The following is a 22365-nucleotide window of genomic DNA, read 5'->3' on the forward strand; positions in this document are numbered from 1 at the left end:
TGTGTGTGTGCGTGTGCGTGTGTGTGTGTGTGTGTGTGTGCGTGCGCGAGTGCGTGCGTATCCCTGTGTTTGTTTGTGTGTGATCTCTGAGGGGTTCCTGGAGCATGTTCTCATTGTGACTGGGGTTGCTATGGTTACGGGCCGAATGAAACGTCTCTCTGTCCCTCCCCTTCTACCTGAGTTTGCAGCAGCGTGACATGCAGCAGCACACACACACACACACACACACACACACACACACACACACACACACACACACACACACACACACACACACACACACACACACACACACACACACACACACACACACACACACACACAGAGAGAGAGAGGAGAGATCTCATAGCATGACGGAGTGGCCCAGAAATGCAGCCACCACTCAACTGTGCTAAATACATATTAGATAATGTAGCTGTGCGCACTCTAGACTGCAATCGAAAATGCTACTGTGCCTATGGGACACGGAAACACACACACACACACACACACACACACACACACACACGCACACACACACACACACACACACACACACACACACACACACACACACACACACACACACACACACACACACACACCACTCAGCCAATCATGCATTTTTAACTAACATTCTCTCTCTCTCCGTCTCAGGAGTGCTGCTATTGCCTCCATATCACTTCAGCACCAGTCATATTCTGCACTGTCCTGGAGTTTAACCACTTGAACCTTAGCGTCCCTAATTCTGTCTGTGAACATTCTGTGAAAATAAGCCATACTCTACAGGCTGGCTATGCTTCCTTCATCCTGCCATCCCTCTCTTTACTCTCCTCTTTTACATCCCCTTTTTAGGAATAACTTTAGTTACTAGTTACTTTGTATTATTACAAAACATACATTAACCACTTCAGCCCTATTTAAACTTTGGCTATTGAAAATAGCCGATCTACAAGCTCACAATGCGTCGCGATGCGACACATTGTGAGCTTGTAGATCTGCTGTTTTCAATTCTTTTAATAGATTTTATACATTTGAAAACTTGTGAAATGGGACATTCTGCATAAAAAGCACTTTTACTTACTTACTGTACTTTAAGTACATTTTGATGCCAATACTTTTGTACTTTTACTCAAGTAAATAAAAAAAGTATTTTACTTGTAACAGAGTATTTTATATCGCAGTAGTGATACTTTTACTTAAGTAAGAAATGTGAGTACTTTTTTCCACCACTGACACACACACACACACACACACACACACACACACACACACACACACACACACACACACACACACACACACACACACACACACACACACACACACACACACACACACGCGCGCGCACACAGAGCGAGCGTGGTTTGACCCCTGTGTCTCGTCATCCAGGAGGAACTCTCGTTGAGATCGTGTGCGTGACCCCGGCCGGTGCGGTCCAGGGCAGCACCGGCGTCACGGTGGGACATCGACGCCGCGGAGCTCAGGAACCAGAGGTCAAGTTCAACTACACGGATGACCCCACCATCCTCCGCATAGAGCCGGACTGGAGCATTGCCAGGTAAGAGGCGTGTATTGTGTGTGTATGTGTGTACTGTATGTGCGTTTTTGTGGTTAACACGGCCCTCAGAAGGATTGAAAGGAAAGTTTGAGGATTAGGACTAAGGTCTATATGTCAACGTTGGGTCCGGGGACAACCAGGGGTCCAAATGGACCCTTATGGGTCTGTAACTCTGAGTTCAGTCATTTGGATTCCATAGAAGTCAGCATGTCCTCTATGGAAGCATGTTGCGCAGCGAAAGTAGCCGCTCTACAAGGGCTCCTTTTCACTCTGTTTCCCAAAATCGCACATTAGGACAAAGAAATCCAGTCGTGAGATTTTATTTAGCTTTTAATCCATGTGAAGATTTTACAGTGGAGATAGGTGCACCGGTCTCAACGATAAAATACTGTATCAAATGGTGGTCCGTGGCCTAAAATCATATACAAATGGGGGTCCTTGAAATGGAAACGTTTGAGACCCACTGGCGTGCGATAAGGACTGTGGTCTTAGTGCCTTCAGCGAACACAGACTGACTGCTCACATGACCCATCAGGCCATTTTAATATAGGACGCCATTTTGTTTTATCATAAAAACTTGACTGGACATTAGTCTGTGGTGTTACAAACTCCAAACAGAATACATGCCTGTGTTATCACTGCGTCTCTGCATCCCCGTATGGGTCTGTGTGTCAAAATGACAGGAGTCGGGGTTTGAACTAGCGGTTCAATCGCTCTTTGATTCCAGGTAATGTGTCATGTGTTTGGAGAAGAGTCAGTAGTGCTCCCGCGGTGATCAGTGAGTGTGAGAACACAGAGTCAGGGTGATTAGCCCATTGATACCTGGAACGCATCTGTGTCACTTTAGATGTCTTTGGCTATTCAAAATAGCAGATCTACAAGCTCATAGCGCGGCACCGAGTGCCGCGCTATGAACTTGTAGATCTGCTATTTTTGAAAAATCGGGATTTTTTTTTTTTTTTTTTCCAAAAACTGTTAGGATTTAGATTTTTTAAAAGAATCGCCTCAGGTCTTAAAGGGTTAGAGGAAGAGTTGCGTTTGCGTCTCTCTGCCCAGTAGGGCCCGGTTTGACAAGCAGCTGTGGCCCCGCCCCCCACTGTCCCTGGTCCCCCCCCCCCCCCGCAGCGTGTGCCTGCGCGGGTGTTTGTGTGGCTTTGAAAGCGGGGGGGGGGTTTCTACTTCAGAAGGCACACGCAGGGGTGAATCCCCCCGGCCTCCGTTTACACAAATAGAAGCGTGCACGTGTGTGTGTGCATGCTGACTCCCCGAGTCCCTGGTGTTTAGCCCCAAATCTCTCCTCCATCTGCCCAAGAAAAACACAGTGCAGTGCACACACACACACACACACACACACACACACACGCACTTACGCACGCACAGGCAGAAGATGTGCCAGCTTGTTTGTTCATCTGCATGTATCACTATACGTTGGGCCATTTGATCACAGGATAAAGCCTGAGTTATTATACCTGCATGCACACCGAAAATAGCAGATGCATTGTGAGCTTGTAGATCTGCTATGTTCGGTGTGCGACACCCACGCGCAACTAAGAATAAATCCGGATTAACCGAACAGTAGGGAGCACACCACAGAACAGAACAGAACATGCGTGCTTCTCTTCCCTATACGACACCCTGGCCGACTCTCTGAGCGTCCTAGACTCTTCTCCCTCCTGGCTCCCAAGCTGTGGAATGACCCCTGACCTCCCACCTCAGTCAGGACTGCAGACTCACACTCCCCATTTTCCCCCTCAAAGCTGACTGAACCGCACCCCCCTAGCTTCGCGCACGGCCGACCTCCGCTATGGGCCGGTGAAGATCACAAATGCCAGGGCCGATTTTCTGTGCCAGTCCGTGCCTGCTTGAATTCATGGATTTATTTTAGTTTTTGTGGCATTCCTAAGCCAATAATTTGATGACGGGTGTGTGTCCGGTAGGAGACACAAATAATCTACTTTGTGTCTCCTACCGGATACATTAGCCGGTAGGAGACAGGAATCAAAGTATTGGCTTAGGAATGCCACAAAAACAAAAATAAATGCATGGATTCAAGGCTTCATGGGGTGTGCAATTGATAGAAAATAAGTGATTTTTTGGGTGAACTACTCCTTTAAGGGCTTTCGAAATCCACCACGGTGGCCAGTTTGGCCGAGTGTTTATACGAACACAATTGGCCCACGTTACGGGCTGGGGCGGTGTCTGTCAGCAGGGAGTGTTGAACGGGAGGTGTAGGACGGAGGTTCCACAGTATGTGCTCCCGCCCGGGGCAGGGAGTGTTGAGCGGGAGGAGTAGGTGCTATGTGCTCCCGCCCGGGTGTCTGTCAACGGCATGAGAGCCAGTAGAGTGCAACAGTCGTGGCAACACAGAAATGTGTGGGGAGGAATTAATTGGCATCAACGACTAAATTAGGAGGGAGAAAAAAAAGGGGTGCAAAATAATTGGCTACTCTAAATTAAAACACGGGACAAAAGGCTAACTTCAATTGGTAATCTGTGGAAACACGCAACCAACACAAAACTGTGCAAATTAAACTTGTCCAACTTAACCCATTAAGACCGGGAACACATCTGTATCATTTTAGTTTTTAGCTATAATCAGTATTTTATACTTTGGCTATTCAAAAAATATCAGATCTACAAGCTCATAGTGCTACGAGCTTGCAAATCTGCAAAAAAAATTGAAAAAAAATGAAAATGTGTGCAAATCTTTGAATGTTTATATTTTTAAAGCTACGATTTTTTACTAAAATCTTTGCTTCTGGAGGTCCCTGGAACGATATATTTTACAAATGTTCGTTTTGAAAATATATATATTCAAAGATTTGGACACATTTTCACGATAAAGAAAAAAGCAGATCTACAAGCTATACAAGCTATACAAGATATACAAGCTCATAGTGCTTCACCGAGTGCCGCGCTATGAGCTTGTATATCTGCTATTTTTGAATAGCCAAAGACATGTAAAATGACACAGATGTGTTCCCGGATTGAATGGGTTAAGCGAAAAGTTGTGAAATGTAACATGTGGGGTTGTCTCTGGGCCACACTGGCTTTGCCAGTCCTCCGCGAGAGGAAGTAAGAACCTGGCATGGTGCCCTGAACCAAGGGGTAGGTATAACTTGTGGCCAGGCCCTCTGCCAGCGGGGAACAAAAGGCTACAGATGGTCTATGGTTGACACTTAAATGGGAACAAGTACAACAATTTACTTATAATACAAACAATACAAAACAATATATATATAAAATAATTTAAAGGTATATACTGTACGGTACATAAAAAGATAGATCTCAAACAGCAATCAAGTCTCTCTCTCTGTCGCTCTCTCTCTCTCTCTCTCTCTCTCTCTCTCTCTCTCTCTCTCTCTCTCTCTCTCTCTCTCTCTCTTTCTAAAAAGGATTTATTATACAGAAATGTCAACCTTCTGAAAAGTATGTTCATGTATGCACTCAGTACTTGGTCTCGGCTCCCTTTTTAACTAATTACTGCATCAGCGCGGCGTGGCATTTAGGCAATCGTCCTGTGGCAGTGCCGAGGAGGTGTTATGGAAGCGCAGGTGGCTTTGATAGCGGCCTTCAGCTCGTCTGAATTGTTGGGTCAAGTGTCTCTCATCTGCCTCTTGAACAATACCCCACAGATTCTCTATGGGGTTCAGGTCAGGCAAGTCGGCTGGCCAATCAATACCATGGTCAGCAAACCACTTACCAGCAGTCACACACACACACACACACACACACACACACACACACACACACACACACACACACACACACACACACACACACACACACACACACACACACACACACACACACACACACACACACACACAGAAGTGGAGATAGATAGATAGATAGATAGATAGGAAAATGCTGAACTCGACCATGGTTGTGCTCTTATCCCTCTCACACTTATTGGCTTTCATCCAGTTGTTGTCGCTAAGTGTTGTGGCCGTTGGTGAGTAACCGTCTCCACGGCTACAGTCACCATGGTGCTAGGGGGTCTTGAGAGGAGAGGGGGGTGGATGGAAGGAGGTATTTTTAAAAAGGTGAGATTGGAGGAGGGAGAGGTGGAGGAGGGTATAAGTGATGTTATAGAGAGAGAGAAATAAGAGCTACGTTGACTTTGCCCCAGCAGACACCTGCTCAGCCCTGTGTGAAGAGACAAGAGGGAGGGAGAGAGAGAGAGACAGAGAGAGAGAGAGAGGGGGGAGGAAGCTGTGACAAGAGGATTAGACAAAAGGCAGGTAGTGAAAAAGAGATAGATAGAGGCGAGAGGAAGAGAAATGCCGTGGAGAGCGAGAGAACGGGGAGGGAGGTGCAGGGCTGGGGGGGGGGGTGGCAGATAGAGAGAGAGAGAGTTTGCGGCGAGAGGATTAGAAAAGTAATGCTGGAGAAAAAATAATATAGTGACAGGAGAGAGAGAGAGGGAGAGGGGGAGATGGAGAGGGAGAGAGGGAGATGGAGGGAGAGAGAGAGAGAGAGATGGGGGGAAGGAGGTAGTCGGCGACAAGAGGATTAAATAATAGACCAGGTTGGGGGGAAAAATTAGATATCGGAAGAAAAGTATAGGAGGAAGAGAGAGATAAACTAACAAGAACAGTTGGATTTCCCCAGCTACTACTAGTCTATTCTCATTGTGTGCTTCTCTGGTCCCTGAAGTACTATGTACCTGAGCTAAGAAGACTCACTCATAGAGAGAGAGAGAGAGAGAGAGAGAGAGGGAGGGGGGGGGGGGGGACACTGGATGGAATATTCAAGGATAAGAGAACAATTGAATTGAAAATAATAGAATAGAATTATGATTAACCCATTTAGACCTGGGAAGGAATCTGTGTCATTTTTAGATTATTTTCTTTGGCTATTCAAAAATAGCAGATCTACAAGCTCATAGCGCGGCACCGAGTGCTGCGCTACGAGCTTGTAGATCTGCTATTTTTGAAAAATCTTGAAAAGTTGTGCAAATATATTTTTTTTCCCCCTTTTTTTTGGCGGACATTTGTAACTCAAACTTACTTTTGTAACTTAAAAAAATATATAATCTGAGATTTTGCTACGATTTTTCAAAAATAGCAGATCTACAGAATCATGTAGATCACAGCTTGTAGATCTGCTATTTTTGAATAGAAATCTAAAAATGACACACAGATGTGTTCCCGGTCTTAATGGATTAAAGGACCATGCCGATTGTCTGCCATATTGTCTGACTCACGGTGTGGGCTATACTTGACATTATAAGGACCATTTCCCAAACTATAAACGGTTTGATATTTGAGGCTCTCTCACTGTGGATACTTGGCAAAAGTCCATCTCAGAAGATCGGAATAGCTGGCAAGCTGGCAAAGTCAATAACAAAGTCTGACTCAGTGGCCCCATAGAGCAGTGGTTTTCAACCCTTTTCGTGCCGCGGACCCCAAAATTGATATACATTTGACCGCGGACCCCCATCTGAAAATGTTTTGTACCCCCAGAAGCAAAGATTTGAGTAAAAAATGTTCACTTTCGAAAATATATATACTCAAAGATATGCACACATTTTCACGATTTTTCAAAAATAGCAGATCTACAAGCTCTGTCTGCAACATCCCATATAATACTGTAGCTCACAACATCATCCGCGCACCGACATTCACGTTTAAAGACAGGGTGCCCATTCTAGGTCATGGTGTGAACATGACGCAGACGTCGGACGCTTAAATTGCCGATACTGATGTCATCAAAGAGGTCAAATAATGGCAGAATAATTGGACAATTACTGTGTACGAGAATGCTACGCACATCAAAGTCCTTATGGTGGTGCTGGGCCAACGGTAGAATAAACGAAACGGTGGTCTTCAAGAGACAAGAAGGTGGCCGCACACGCACGCAGGTAACTAACTGCCTTCTTCAGGGTATCTGCAGATACCCTGAAGAAGGCAGTTACCTTTGGCTCTGTACTCGGTCTGCTCTTCTTTTTCCCTCTACACCAAACCTCTTTGCCGAAAAAAATAGCCAATCTACATGAAGCTCACAACGCCTGCTATTTTAGGCTAAAGTTCTCCTCAGAATAGGGATGCTAGGGTTCAAGTGGTTAATGTAAAAATAGAAAATAAATCTCTATTGGTGGCCCCCCCACTGTAGTAACTCTGAGGACCCCCTAGGGGTCCCGCACCCCCCCATGTTGAAGAAGACCCCTGTTACTATAGCATCATGGATTCACATATCCTCCACTACAGCTGTTTAGCTGACACACTGAATCCGGTAGACACTGACTCACACACACAGCGAGCCTCCCCCCCCCTCCCCCCCCTCCCCCCCCCCCCTGTTTCCTCACCACCAGCACCGTATAACAGGCAGGCTGCCAACACACGATATAAGACTGCCGGGCGGAATAGAAACCCAGACGACAGGAGACAATGAAGTTGGCACATCATCACACTCACCGGGCTCATCGCTCCTCCTTTTTTGTCTGCCAGAGGGGGGCGGGGGGGGGGGGGGGAGCGCGGCCGGCGGAAGCCAACCAACCGACCGACTTCGACTCGACTGTTTTCAACTTATCCCATTAAGACCGGGAACGCATCTCGTGTCGTTTTTAGATTTCTTTGGGCTATTCAAAAATAGCAGATATACAAGTTCATACTGTAGCTATGAACTTGTAGATCTGCTATTTTATGAAAAATCGTGAAAATGTGGGCAAATCTTTGAATATATATATTTTTAAAGCGAAAATTGTTAACTCAAATCTTTGCTTCTGTGGGGGTCCCTGGAACAACATATTTTGAGATGGGGGCCCACGGTCCAAATACATATTATTTTGGGTGGTCCTTGACATGGAAGAAGTTTGAGAACCACTGATATTATAGCAACATAAGTAAAAAAAAAAAAAAAAAATTAGAAGACATTTGTAGAATCCGCAGAAGGAAAGATTTGAGTTACAAATGTTCTCTTTAAAAAACATATTTTCATAGATTTGCACACATTTTCCACGATTTTTCAGAAAATAGCAGCTCTACAAGCTCATAGCGCTCGGTGCCGCGCTATGAGCTTGTAGATCTGCTATTTTTTTAATAGCCCAAAGAAATCTAAAAATGACACAGATGCGTTCCCGGTCTCAATGGGTTATCGGGGAAGTTGGCTGCGGATTATTATACCTACAACGAGACTCCCGAGACATTACAGTGATCTAGTGAGCTCAATAGCCCACGCTGACGGACTGAATCGAGCTAGGACATTACTCCAGGCTTAGCCGTCCCAGTTCACCCTCGCTTCTCGCGGATATTAATAGGTTCCTGTGTGTCTGCTTGATATTAATGTGCTGTTTGCTTGTTATGCATTAAGCTGCTCCCCGAAAAAGGGGCTCTGATGAATGGAGAGATAAAAAAGAGATACCCATCGACAGTTAGAGATATAGTTCCATAATATCACTTTAAGGAGATTGACTTTCACATCAGCCACAATGTCAGAAAATGGATGTTTGTTTTTGTTGGTTGTGGTTGCTTTGGTGCAAGTAGCTGTAAGTAATACACAGAGAGTACAAATGTATAGGCTATGTTAGTGTTCATTTAATTCAGAGTGTATAAATGGAGAGAGCTGAATATTTCACCATCAACCATAGTCATTTACACACTCTCTGAGTTAAATCAACACTCAGATTTTAGAGTGTACTTTTCAAACGTCTCTGGTGGTGATAATGGCGAGATCACTCGGTGAGAGACAAGAAAAGAAGAAGAACACAGAGAAACCGGAGCAAAAGTAGTTAATATAGCATCACGGCCACTTTATCAAGTTGGCTATTCAAAAATAGCAGATCTAAAAGCTTGCAGGGTGTCACTTTATGCTGCGCCGTGAGCTTGTACAGCTGCTATTTTTGATGTTTGGAGAATTCTTTTTTTTTCTTTTTTTTTTACATAAATCTTCTCTTCTGGGGGTCCCTGGCACTAAACCCTTTCAGATGGGAGGGGGGGGGGGGGTGTCCGCGGCCAAATACATATCAATTTGGGGGTCCTTGACTTGAAACAGTTTGCAAACCACTGGCCTAATACAGAACAGACATAGTTAAACATCCTGCCAAATCACCTCGCCAGGCGCCGCTGCTACCGCCGCTGAAGACATCCTCCCGCCACGTGGGGTGTAAATCCTTTTTAAAACGCCTGCAGCGCCGCGTGCCAGTCGTCTAAGTCAGAGGTAAGAGACGTGCGTCTTCTGCAGAACAGGAGACGGGGGGGATCGAGAGCGTTTCTGGAAGCCCCGCAGGGAGCTGACATCACCGCTTACTAAGGGAGTAGACTCCAGTGTGTGTGTGTGTGTGTGTGTGTGTGAGCTACAGAGCTCACAGCTCTATGAGCTAAGACAGGATAAGACTCTATTGACTTACGGCACACTGGCTCCGTTCCCCGCAAATAATCCTGCAGAGCACGCGAGAAAAGCTCGTAACTCAAAGCGTGCTCAAAATGTACTGGAGTCAGAGTCTCTCAGCTCGCGTGTCCTTTCTCTATTCCCTTCTTTTCATGGTGTGGTGCCCGAAGAGGCCTATAATACACGGTTCTGTCTGTATCTCTGTCTCTATACATCCGTATCTACAGTATCTCTTTATCTCCGACCCGACAAAAGTAGACCAATCGCAGCTCAGCTCACGCTGTTACTACACCACTCACATGCAGCTCTTCAAATGCTGCTAGGGCCATTCGCAGCTAGGTTAGGGTTAAGGTATAGGGTATGGGTACGGTACATACGGCAACCCACAAGGGCCAAGCTCCGTAGGCCACGGCGATGTACATCGAGCTAAGCGTTCGGCATCACCACCCTGCATAGTTCTCGCCACAGGCACGACCCGGGCACCAATAACATGGATCAGCCTTCAAACACTAAGCGCGGCATCAAAGCGAGGCGTAGCGCTGCAGACGTGTTCACACACCCTTATTAAACCCTTTCAATACGCTGACCTTTAGTTCACAAGCTGGCTCCTCCGCACCCAAGGCAACCAGCGCCTTTGTACTATGACTGTGGTTCTGATTGAAATATTTAGCTCGTTCCATTTCTCTCTCATCTCTCCGCTGTCTCCGACCTGCCACTGTCTCTATTTGATCTATTTTCCCTCCGTCTTGCACTTTGTTCTTTCATGCTTGTTTGTGCCTCCGCTGCATAGTCATTAGGGCACACAGTCATGCCATCCATTCTATTGGTTGGCGAAGGGGGTGGAGCTCATTTGACACAATGCTTTCAGCGTGTCTGAAGCGTGGAGTTGGCAAACTTTGACCGGGGGCGTCAGGAACCAGTAGCAGTCGACCCCCACACGGCAGGCATTTTGCTTGTAGGTTTTTTTCAGCGAGCCAACCGATGCAACCTTAGTCAAACGAACGAGAACAGCAGAAAAACCAGCACTATACCCACAAGCACAACCCGCACTATAACATGGGAAATTCACGTGTCTGGCGTCTTGGCATGCGTTGGCTACAACCAGGGCTCATCAATATGTCCATACACGGACAAATGTGTCCCTGGCAAGACTTGCCGTTGTCTGTTTAGTGTATTTAAAAAAAAGAAGTTTTTATTTCTTTTTTTTTGTGACATTGATTTACTATGACACTACGGCACATTAGGAGACCGCCAGTACAGTGGTTCTCAAACTTTGATTTGGTGTTAACCTCGATATCTCAGAACCGCCTTGAGATAATTCCAAATTTGGACTCAACGATGAACTAATTACAAGTTGGTGGGCAAATATCAATGTCACTGTAACCTCATAAAAAATATGTCATACATGGCAGTAGATTAAGAACTTACATTTGTATTTAATTCAAAGTCTTCACTACATAATCATCGCTGTTAGTTGGAAACCTTGTAACCTTGGAAACTGGTACTTTTCAGGAAATGATGGGGGGGGGGGTGGGGATAACCTGTGTTTCAATGGATCAAATGTAGACATTATTTAGTCACAAGCTCTTGACAGAAATAACCACTTTATGACATTTAGAAACATCTGTTCATATCAGGGTCCTTACGACAGAATCATCTAGGTTGATGACCTAATTAAAGTAGCCTAAATGTGGGGGTCCGTGACCTGATGAAGTTTGAAGACCCCTGGGCTACAATGCCCCACGGTGCATTTGCAGAGCAGAGAATCTTTTTGGCCGGCGTCCTCATTTTTTTGTGTTTTGTAAATGTACCCTGAGTCTCTCTGTCTGTCCCCTGTATAGTGGCGGCACTCTGCTGACTGTGAGCGGGACCAACCTGGCAACCATCCGAGAGCCCAAAATACGAGCCAAGTACGGACAGGCAGAGTCCTTCCATGTGAGTACAGACTTGACCTAGCGCATCCTCTGCGCGCACGCACGCACACACACACACACACACACACGCGCGCACACACACACGCACTTCCGATTGAGCTCTCCAAGGTGGCAGACAATCTGTCTGTGTGTGTTGTGGCGTTCTCCCATTTCTACTGCTAGACATCCAACACTACCTCCAGCCACTTAGCCTTTCAAATGCCACCGCTTCCTCTGTGTGTGTGTGTGTGTGTGTGTGTGTGTGTGTGTGTGTGTGTGCAAGTGCGCGAGCGAGCGTGCGTGTGTGTGTGTACGTGCTTGCCAGCCAGTTGACCTTTCATCGTGTCTGTTGAAAGGGGAACCAGCCTGTAGCGGCGGCAGCACATTGATGCCTGATGGCCTCAGACACAGACAGGATTATCCATTATCTTCTTAGACATTATTTCATCCATTACCTTTTCAATAAATCGCACAATTGAGAGGCACAAAGTACAAAGGAGCATAACGGGTGTCACACAAAAAATAGCGAAAATAGCTCACAATGTGTCACGATGAGACGACATGAATTTGTAGAACTGCTATTTTGGCAGTTGGCAGTTTGTTTCTGTAAAACAATATATATGAATGAATTTATTATGAATTTATCGATTCAATTGATTTGTTAGATTAACTGGTGTACCCCTAGATTCAACCCATTACTGAATTTACATGTAGGCCTTGTAAACGGTGAATGTGGTGCGAGACATTTCTATAGCGCCTTTCTCCAAAAGCGACAGCGGAGGCAACCATGCAAGACGCCACCCTGCACTCGTCAGGAGCAGTTAGGGGTCCATTGTCCCCCTCAAGGACACTTCGACACTAAGCCAGAACGAGCTGGGGATCGAACCAGGGAACCTTCCGATTCCCAAGTTGGCCGCTCTACCTCCTGAGCCACTGCCGCCCCAATTTAACTACTGTATATCAAACTGTTTCTATTAGCCGTGCCAGACCCCTCCAGCATTTGCTACTGACCCGCATAGACCCACTTACATGCGACACCCCATTTGGATCAGAATATAAATATATATATATATATTCCTATAGAAATGTAGGAAATATGCACATTTTGGCCAAGGATATGATGTAACCTTTCAGCAGAGGACGAACGGAGACAGAGGTAGAGCAAGTACTCAGAGCCTGTACTTACTACTATTACTGAGGAAAAGTACCAATAAGGCCTACTTAACCCATTAAGACCTGAGGCCGATTCCACAAATGCCTTCTAAATCCTAAAAGTTTTCTGAAACACTTACAGTATGTTGCTAATAATATCAGTGGTTCTCAAACTTTTTCATGTCAAGGACCCCCAAAACTATATGTATTTGGCCGCGGACCCCCATCTCAAAATATTTAGTTCCAGGGACCCCACCAGAAGCAAAGATTTGAGTTACAAATATTTGCTTTAAAAATATACATGTATTCAAAGATTTGCAAAATGTTCATGATTTTTCTAAAATAGCAGATCTACAAGCTTAATAATGGTGAAAGTGGTTAAAATCTAAAATGACAGATGATTTCCCGGTCTTAATGGGTTAAAGGGGTACGAAAAAGTAAATAATCAGTTCAGGTTAAACACTACGGCCCTCATTTATCAACGGAGCCTATAAACCGGCTTACATTTTTCCATATATTCGGCCGTACACCAACGTCGAAGTCACATTTATCAACGAATCCTACACAGCCAATCCTAGCGTACATTGGGTCGGAGCCTTGATAAATGTCACGGCTGAAACCGAGCGTCATTTGAATAACACGCCCTTAAATATTCTCGAAACGCCCTGATTTTACGACATGGAGAACCAGAATACGACCAAATAAAGCATGGGAAGCCAAAAGAGTTTCGACGGCTCGCCTCGCTGCCTGTCAAGTCACACACGCACACGCCCCTCTCTCTCTCACACACACATACACACACACACACGCCCAACTGTGTCTTTCATGTAATCCGTAGCGGTACAATCTTTGTCACGTAGGCTAATAGCCTACACGAATGACATATTATGATACCAATCACATCGCCATGAATGGGGTTTGTATATTAATTTATTTAACCCATACCGAGCAGTGCACAAGCAGTCATGTAGGATATTCCCCGTGAGACTCGGACGGGTGGCAGTGATCCCGTGCCGCCACGTTAATAAGAGATTCGATCGTCGGGTTTATATCCTTAACCCAGCCAGGTTGTGTAGCCTACATAACTCTCTATGACATAACTCCATAACATAGGACAAGCTACTGTAAGTTTGTAGACCTCACTGTCCATGAAAAGATGGTCGGGGCTCCCGAAAATGCTCTCGCAGAAGCGCTCGTACATTTTGAAAATGGCAGATCTACAAGCTCACAACGTGTCGGGAGGGGACCTGTTGTGAGCTTGTAGATCTGCTATTTTCAAATAGCCAATGCAGCCAGATCTGGAAGCTTAACTGAATGACTGTTAAAGCAGTTTGTTTAAATTACTTTATAAAATGTTATATTTTCACAGGGATTATTTATTAGTGTAGATATACATTTAGGAGTGGATTATATGTCCAGATGCCTGTCAGACAGTCAGACAATGCTGCTCCGCAGGTCTAGAATGGAATAAACGGGCGCAGCCAAAGTCAACAACTGCTATCGACCAGACGTGAGATCTCAGCGTACGGTAGGAGGAAGCCAACGTCAGGATATATTGATAAATGCCGAAAGTTGCGGTGATCTCGCCATACGCCCATTATTTGGTCTGCGCCGTGTTGATAAATGAGGGCCTACGTTCCAGCAACGCACATAGACAGACACACACATTAAAACCTGGGAGCTGACCAGTACAACCACCAGTACCGGTGCCCTCTGAAAGGAAAAGAATAAAGTAATGGAAGAACAAGTACCTCAAAAGTGTACAGTACTAAAGGAAATGTAGCCCCCCCCCACTCCCCCCCCCCCCACACACACACACACTCCCACCCAAAGAGTGTATCTAATAAGTTTTAAATGGAAAGCATCCATCTTTCTTGTCAGTATAATTCCCCTGCCTTCACTTACTCCGTTTGTTTACACAAGACCATGGCATGTCACATAAAGAGGCCAACAAATAACAATGACTCATTTCCCCTTTAATGTTGACAGCCTTCATGTCCATTTCTGCAAAACTATCTGTGGAATTACATGTGTTTCTTTTCTCTCTTCTCATCATCTCTCTCTCTCTCTCTCTCTCTCTCTCTCTCTCTCTCTCTCTCTCTCTCTCTCTCTCTCTCTCTCTCTCTCTCTCTCTCTCTCTCTCTCTCTCTCTCTCTCTTGCTCTCTCTCTCGTTCAGAACTGTACGGTATACAACAACTCGGTGATGGTGTGTCTGGCTCCGTCCGTGGCCGACTCGGAGCTGGGCTTCTCGGAGACGGGGACCGGCCCGGACGAGATCGGCTTCTACATGGACAACGTCCACGCGCTGGTGGTGGTCAACGAGACGTTCAGCTACTACCCGGACCCCGTGTTCGAACCCCTCAGCCCCTCTGGCGTCCTGGAGCTCAAACCCACCTCCCCGCTCATACTCAAGGTCAGTCAAATGTCCATCTAGAGTTGAGAGAGTGCAGTATTTCACTTTGTCTGCAAATGTGGCCACCAGACAGTCACTGCAACACCAAATCAGTTTCTCTTCTAATAATTTCCCACTTGAACACATGCAGCTGCCAATTAACGCATCTACAAATGTCTTCTAAATCCTAACTGGTTTATGAAAAACGTATGTTGCTATCCCAGTGGTGCCCAAACTTTTTAATGTCAAGGACCCCCAAAATGATATGTATTTGGCCACGGACCCCCATCTCAAAATATTTTGTTCCAGCCAGGGAACCCCCCCCCCCCCCCCCCCCCGCCCCAGAAGCAAAGATTTGAGTTACAAATGTTCGTTAAAAAAATTATAGGCCCATAAATTCAAAGATTTGCACGAATGTTCACGATTTAAAAAAGAAATAGCAGATCTACAAGCTTGTATATCTGCTATTTTTGAACAGCCAAAGAAATCTAAAATGACACAGATGCGTTCCCGGATTTGAATTAAATCAAGTTTCTCTTCTAATAATTTCCCATTTGAACCAATTAAAGTAAGACATGTGTTTAAGCTGTGTTTAATAAGTTCTGTTATTTGAACATGGAAAGTTAAATGGACTACATTTTATATGGTGCCTTTCTCCAAAGCACTTTACAACGTGCTTCACATTCATTCATTCACTCATTCACACACATTCACACGCTGGCGGCAGAGGAAAGCGTGCAAGACACCAACCTGTAAATAATAATAACCAAAAATTAAATTAGTGTAAATAACAGATCTACAATTTCATAATGCTTTTTTTTTTTTTCACAGTCATAGGCTATTTGGTTTATTACTTTTTGTGTATACAATTAGACCCACAAAAAATGTGGCTATGCACTGCATACATGAATATATGACTGTGTGTTTAGGCTGTACATGTACTACAACCAAGTATCGCTCAATTTCTCCTGTTTCCTAATCATAATTCTTGCAGGAGCCAGGTACTGTCTGTTGTGAACTACACACACACACACACACACACACACACACACACACACACACACACAGAGAGAGAGAGCGCATTCAGGATTTGAAATACTGCTAGCTTAGACTTTCCTTTCAAGGTTTTGCTGCTCACAGATGCAGTCGAAGCACACATATTGAGCTTGTCTTGCACTTATTATGGCAGGCATACACACACTCACATACAAAAAATACACAAAGACAGATACACAGATACATGTTTTGATTTTCAGAAAGTTTTTGCAAGGTCTCTCAAAAAAAAATCAAATAATCAAATAAAGAGGAAAAAGCTCACAGGCATAATAGCTCGGGCAAATTCCTCAGCCTCTCCATGGCCGAGCATTGTCCTTCCCAAACTCTCTCTCTCTCGGCTGCCTCAAACTGCAGTCTAATGTCTTTTTCTCCCTCTCTTGCTGCTATTTCATCCTAGCAGCAACAAAGTGACGTGCTACAACTAAGACATTTTAAATGGAAAGCCAGCAACACAAAGATACAAACTGACACCGAGCTACAAAAGCTACAGAGAAAAAGTTGAGCTGGGCTTCAAGTTTGTTTGCATCGCTCCAATGGTGCGGTGAAACGTCCATCAAACGTTATGTTTTTGTTTCACCATTACCCCTCTCCTTATCTCTAATTCCTACTTGTAATTGGGGGGAAAACTAATTATTGACACCAGGCAGTTCCCTGTTTTTTTAACCCAAGCCTTTATAATATATTTGTATTTTTTCGCTACCAAACATGGACGCACGCTTGACGCCGTCAACAAGCGCGTTGGACAACACTTGGAACGGCGACTCTGAGACAGTGTAACTGACAAACGCTTGGTTGTTTTGTATAGCTTCTTCCGCTATAGCGTGAACGCAGCATTACAGTGCACACAATATTCATTTCAATTTGCGTTAATGAATTTCCAGTGCTGCCAGGGTAATGTTGAAGCACCCAGGTCCACAGGCTAGGGGATTACCATTATGGTTGGGATTCATTTTCATTAGCGGCCATTGGAAATAAGTCTCAGGATTTTAATTGGCAATTTGCGCGCGGCGTGTACTTGTACGCGTGTCGTTCCCGTTATCTCCCGCACACCTCACCTGAAATATTTAGAGGAGAGGAATTCAGTCGTCTGTGTCTGAGGGCGTCGCCTTCTTCTCCTAGTCGCTGTCGCTGTGCCGAGTGGTGAAGACACACATTTACAACGTGGAACTGCCATGGGGGGGGTATATGTATATGTATATACTAGGGCTAATACATTGCACAAATACTCTGGACACCTAGTTAACATTTGGGGCAAGCGGGTAAGCACCTTATATTTTGCATTTGTACTTGTTTGGAGAAAAACATATATCAAATTTAAAAAACGGCCAATTACTCGATTAAAAAAAAAAATGTTTGAATCTTGTGCCATCGAACGAAGCTTCGAATATTCGAGTTATTTGGGTCAGCCCTAGTATATACATATATATATATATATAATTATGTGGACATTTTCACTTGTTTTATCACTCAATATAGTAAAATAAGTTCTTCCACTTTCCCTCATTTACCCCATGTAATACCTCCTCCGTGTACACCTAGGTGCACACATACCCCCATTTGGGAAACCCTACCATACAGATTGGTTAGTACATTGTTTTATTCATGAACCACTTTAACCCTATATACTTGCCCGGGGTCCCCCCAAGGATCTATACTAGGTCCACTCTTTTTCTTCTTTTTTTTTTTTTTTTACCTCTACTCCAAATCTCTTTGCTGAAAATAGCCCATCTATACAAGCTCACAACGCGCCGCGTTGCTTGTGAGCTTGTATGTAGAAGATGGACTAATTTCTGCCAATTGTTCGACCCAGAATAGGGACGCCAGGGTTCATGTGGTTAAAATACGGTAATGTTTTATTCATTAAAACAAGTTCTAGATTATTGCCTTTTTTAATGGGACTCAGTCAGAGTCTCATTAACCCTCAGGACTTCACCGTGTGTGTCCTCCACACACTGTGGGCATTATTGTATTAGCGAAAATATTACCAAAAAAAAACATTTAGTTAAGCATTTAGTTTGCAATCACATGCTGCAATTAGAGCGTTCATCCGTTGCCTCATGCATTTCACAACAATGTAATCAAAGTGGAATGAATGTTAAGCATTAGTTCACATGTAGGCTAATTGGATTCTCTGAATGGATGCTGTTGGGATTGATACGATTTCACCGCAGTGTTCGCTCGCTCATCGTAAACCACCGGTTTACTAAAGTGGGGGGTCGCTTAATAATAAACATACACAAATAGACACATACAAACGAACACGTAAATAAATAAATACAGGCATTAATAAAGTAATACATGAATTAATAAATGCATTAATAAATGCATTAATAAATGAATGAAAAGAGGAGAGGGAAAAGTAACACTGAAAAACAAGGAAATCAAGGGCAAAAGATACAAAACAATACATAAGTGGTGGAGATGAACAGAGAGAAAGCAGAAGGAGGAGAGGAAGGAGACATGCAATGGGGAGCAGGTGGTCAGAGATAACAAGAGACTAGGCTGAAGACAATACAGAGAGAGAGAGAGAGAGAGAGAGAGAGAGAGAGAGAGAGAGATGAAGCATGATGAATCAGTGGGACAGAGAGACTTGTCCTCTCTGCTCACAATCTGGAACACAGTATTCTTTTCCCTCTCAGTTCACACACACGCACGGTCGCACGCACATAAGAGCGAACGTGCAAATGTTTTGCACGGATACACACACAAGAAAACAAATACTGCATAATAACACACACGTGACGTGCTCACAGATGCAAACCTGTGTGCAGGCATGCGTACACACGAAAATGCAGATACATATTCACCTTACACAAACACTTAATAATGACACACGCACACACACACACACACGCACACACACACACACACACACACACACACACACACACACACACACACGCACGTGCACACCCACATGCACACTCCTATCCATTCTCCCTCAGACAAACAGGCGACGACGTTAAATAAACCACACACAGCGGTTTCTCAGATGAGAAATTAATTGCCTGGCGAATGCGACCCCCCCCCCCCCCCCCCTCCCCTCCCCCACCACCCCCCGACCCAACCCAGCCCAGCCCCCCACCCCCACCCCCAAATTACATTTAGCCCTCCTCATCAGCACTTTCTAAACAGACGGCCCGCTCCCCTCCCTCCCCTCTTCCATGAGCCAAGCGGGGGGGATTTCTGCAATTACTGAAAAAAGATCTCCCCCCCCCCCCCCCGCCCCTCTCCGTTAATAAATGTTTGTTTATGAAAATAAATAGTGACTGTTATACTGCTGTTCAAACCCCCTTAAAGCCTAATTTATGCCCCTTATAAAACAGCCCTGAAAATAGGGTGCTCGGGTGGCGCGGTGGTACAGTGACCAGCCCCACTGACCCGCAGCGGCCGGGGGTTCGAATCCACAGCGGTGCATTCGTCGAGCGTCTAAACAAACACTATTCGGGCGGGGAGGGTGATATTTGCCACTAATACTGTATGTCGTACACCTACGGGCTGAGGCGGCAGCTGTCAGCGGGGAGTGTTGGGTGGGAGGAGTAGGACGAAGGCTCTACGTCCTCCCGGTGGGGGCTCCTCACTGGCAGGTGAGTCAGTAGAATTACAACAGCCGTGACAACACACACATTAGTGTGTGGAGGAATTAATTGGCATAACGGGGAGAAAAAGGGTAAAAAGCCCCAAAAATATGAATATAGCTTCTGGCTGTGCCCCCCCCCCCTGTAGCGAAATGACTATCTCTGTATGTACATGTCATTGTTAATGATATTATTATTAACAATGACATGACCTAAATAGGGACACCAAGTTGAAAGTGGTTAAACTGGCATTCTTTATTATTAATTGAATTGAAAGAAAAACATCGAATCATTAAATCAAAGTATTTAAAATAGTTTTTTTTTTAAAACATATATTTCTGTGTGTGCCTATTATTGTTATTTTACTATTATTTATTTGAATATATTATTATTACATTCCAAATACAGGGTGCTTAAAGGATAAGAAAAAGGATGAGAGAGGAGTTTAATTGGTTAATTACTCTTCCCTCTACCTCTCTCTCTCTCTCTCTCTCTCTCTCTCTCTCTCTCTCTCTGTCTGTCTGTCTGTCTCTCTCTGCAGGGTCGTAATCTGATCCCTGCAGCTCCAGGTAACAGTCGTTTGAACTACACCGTGTTGATCGGGGACACCCCATGTGTTCTCACCCTGTCTGAGAGCCAGCTGCTGTGTGAATGGCCCAACCTCACCGGACAGCACAAAGTCACGGTCAGATACACCTCCACCCTCCTCTCTCTGTGTCTCTCTCTCTCCCTCTCTCTCTCTCTGACCCCTCCTTCTCCCAGTTGTCTCCATTAGTGACACTTTGACTGGAATTTGACTTTGCTTGACTTTCGTTCGGATGTTCCTACTTTGTGCTCTTACTTTGTCTGATTACCCGTTTGTGTGTGTGGGTCAAATCTTTAACAGACAATTCAAAGATTTGACCCACAAGATGAAGTGAAACGTTACATCATCACAGAACATCTATTCAGACTGTGTAGACTATTAGACACAACATCCATTCAGACAGTAGACTATACATTAGACACAACATCCATTCAGACAGTAGACTATACATTAGACACAACATCCATTCAGACAGTAGACTATACATTAGACACAACATCCATTCAGACAGTAGACTATACATTAGACACAACATCCATTCAGACAGTAGACTATACATTAAGCACAACATCCATTCAGACGTCCTCTTTAAGACTCCTCTCACAGCAACAATGGCAAGTTATGTTGACATTTGTTGACACGCCATCTCTGCCTAAGCTATGAATGAATGAAATTCTGTGGATATCTGATATATATTCTGTGGACATTTGTAGTCATTAGTGGTCATGTCATGTGAGAGTATCCCCCAGTGTAATTAGTGGTAAAGTCAAGAGAACTTGTCAATATCGAGCCCCGGGCTGCAATTCAAACTCAGACGCTGTCAAAATCTCCCTTTCACCGAATTGACCTGAGCAGACGTTGACACTCTCTCTACGCAGTAAAAATCCCTGTGTTCATTAATTCCAAAGAGTGTACAAATGAGAGGGGTCCATTTGGTTTTCTGAAGTGGGTGTTGAATAGGTCAACCCGTGAGTCAAGCGCGCGCTTCCGAGCGCTAACACCGCTGTTAGCTCGAATGTCCCACAAGTACGCCCTCTGAAAACGGCCCCCTTTATAAAAGTTATATCGCCGCGTCCCTCTGCAGTCATTCCACTATGTCTTTATGACATTTACTCGCTGCCAGCTGTAGCCAATAAACCTCAGAGAGCCACACAGTGACGGGGTCTACTCTGACTGCGTGTAATGCAATATGATCGCTCTCGGCCGCTCCACGCCGGCCCCGCTCCGCGGTGCAACTCTGTTTGTTTGTACGAGTTTGCACGTCAACCCGCGTTTGTTGAATATTTATCGGTGCTCCAGTGTGTGCGCGCGTCTGTTTGTGTGTAGGAGCGTGCATGGGGTACGTGGGACTGTGTGTGTGTGTGTCCTTTGGGTAGTACTGTATAGAAGGGCACAGCTGTAGCGCTCCATTCCAAATGTAGAATGCCCTACATACAGGAGACCCCAGTGGGTGTCCTGTGTGTGTGTGTGTGTGTGTGTGTGTGTGTGTGTGTGTGTGTGTGTGTGTGTGTGTGTGTGTGTGTGTGTGTGTGTGTGTGTGTGTGGGTGTGTGTGTGTGGGTGCCCTCAGATGCGCAGCTGTGTGTTGGCAGCTGTGTGCGTTCTTCCCCTCGAGTTTTTTCGGAGAAACTTGTTTGATTTGTCCCTCAGCTTTTTGAAGTTTGCCTGTCTGCCCTTCACTCCTCCAGCACAACACCGCTCTGGGGTCTCTCTTGTGTTCCGTCGCTGTCGGCCGAAACCTTGTATGTCCAAAACGGTTACTTTTCAGGAAAGTTTTTCATCACAAGCTCTTGTTAATACTTTTCATTCGTTTAATA

General features: G+C 45.0%; 1 protein-coding gene across 1 annotated transcript in view; it reads left to right on the forward strand.

Annotated features, from left to right (window-relative positions):
• The window catches only part of LOC308096548 (plexin-A1-like), a gene marked incomplete at its 5' end in the record, with an annotated part of 336263 nt that overhangs the window by 241374 nt on the left and 72524 nt on the right, over positions 1 to 22365 (forward strand). The window contains 4 exons of the mRNA XM_080443965.1: positions 1476 to 1540; positions 11713 to 11806; positions 15114 to 15350; positions 20505 to 20648. Of these exons, the coding sequence (XP_080300091.1) occupies positions 1476 to 1540; positions 11713 to 11806; positions 15114 to 15350; positions 20505 to 20648 (540 nt within the window). The remainder of the gene's footprint in view (positions 1 to 1475; positions 1541 to 11712; positions 11807 to 15113; positions 15351 to 20504; positions 20649 to 22365) is intronic.

The sequence above is a fragment of the Gymnoscopelus braueri genome (assembly GCF_963280865.1).
Source record: "Gymnoscopelus braueri genome assembly, chromosome: 12".
Taxonomy (NCBI): Eukaryota; Metazoa; Chordata; class Actinopteri; order Myctophiformes; family Myctophidae; genus Gymnoscopelus; species Gymnoscopelus braueri.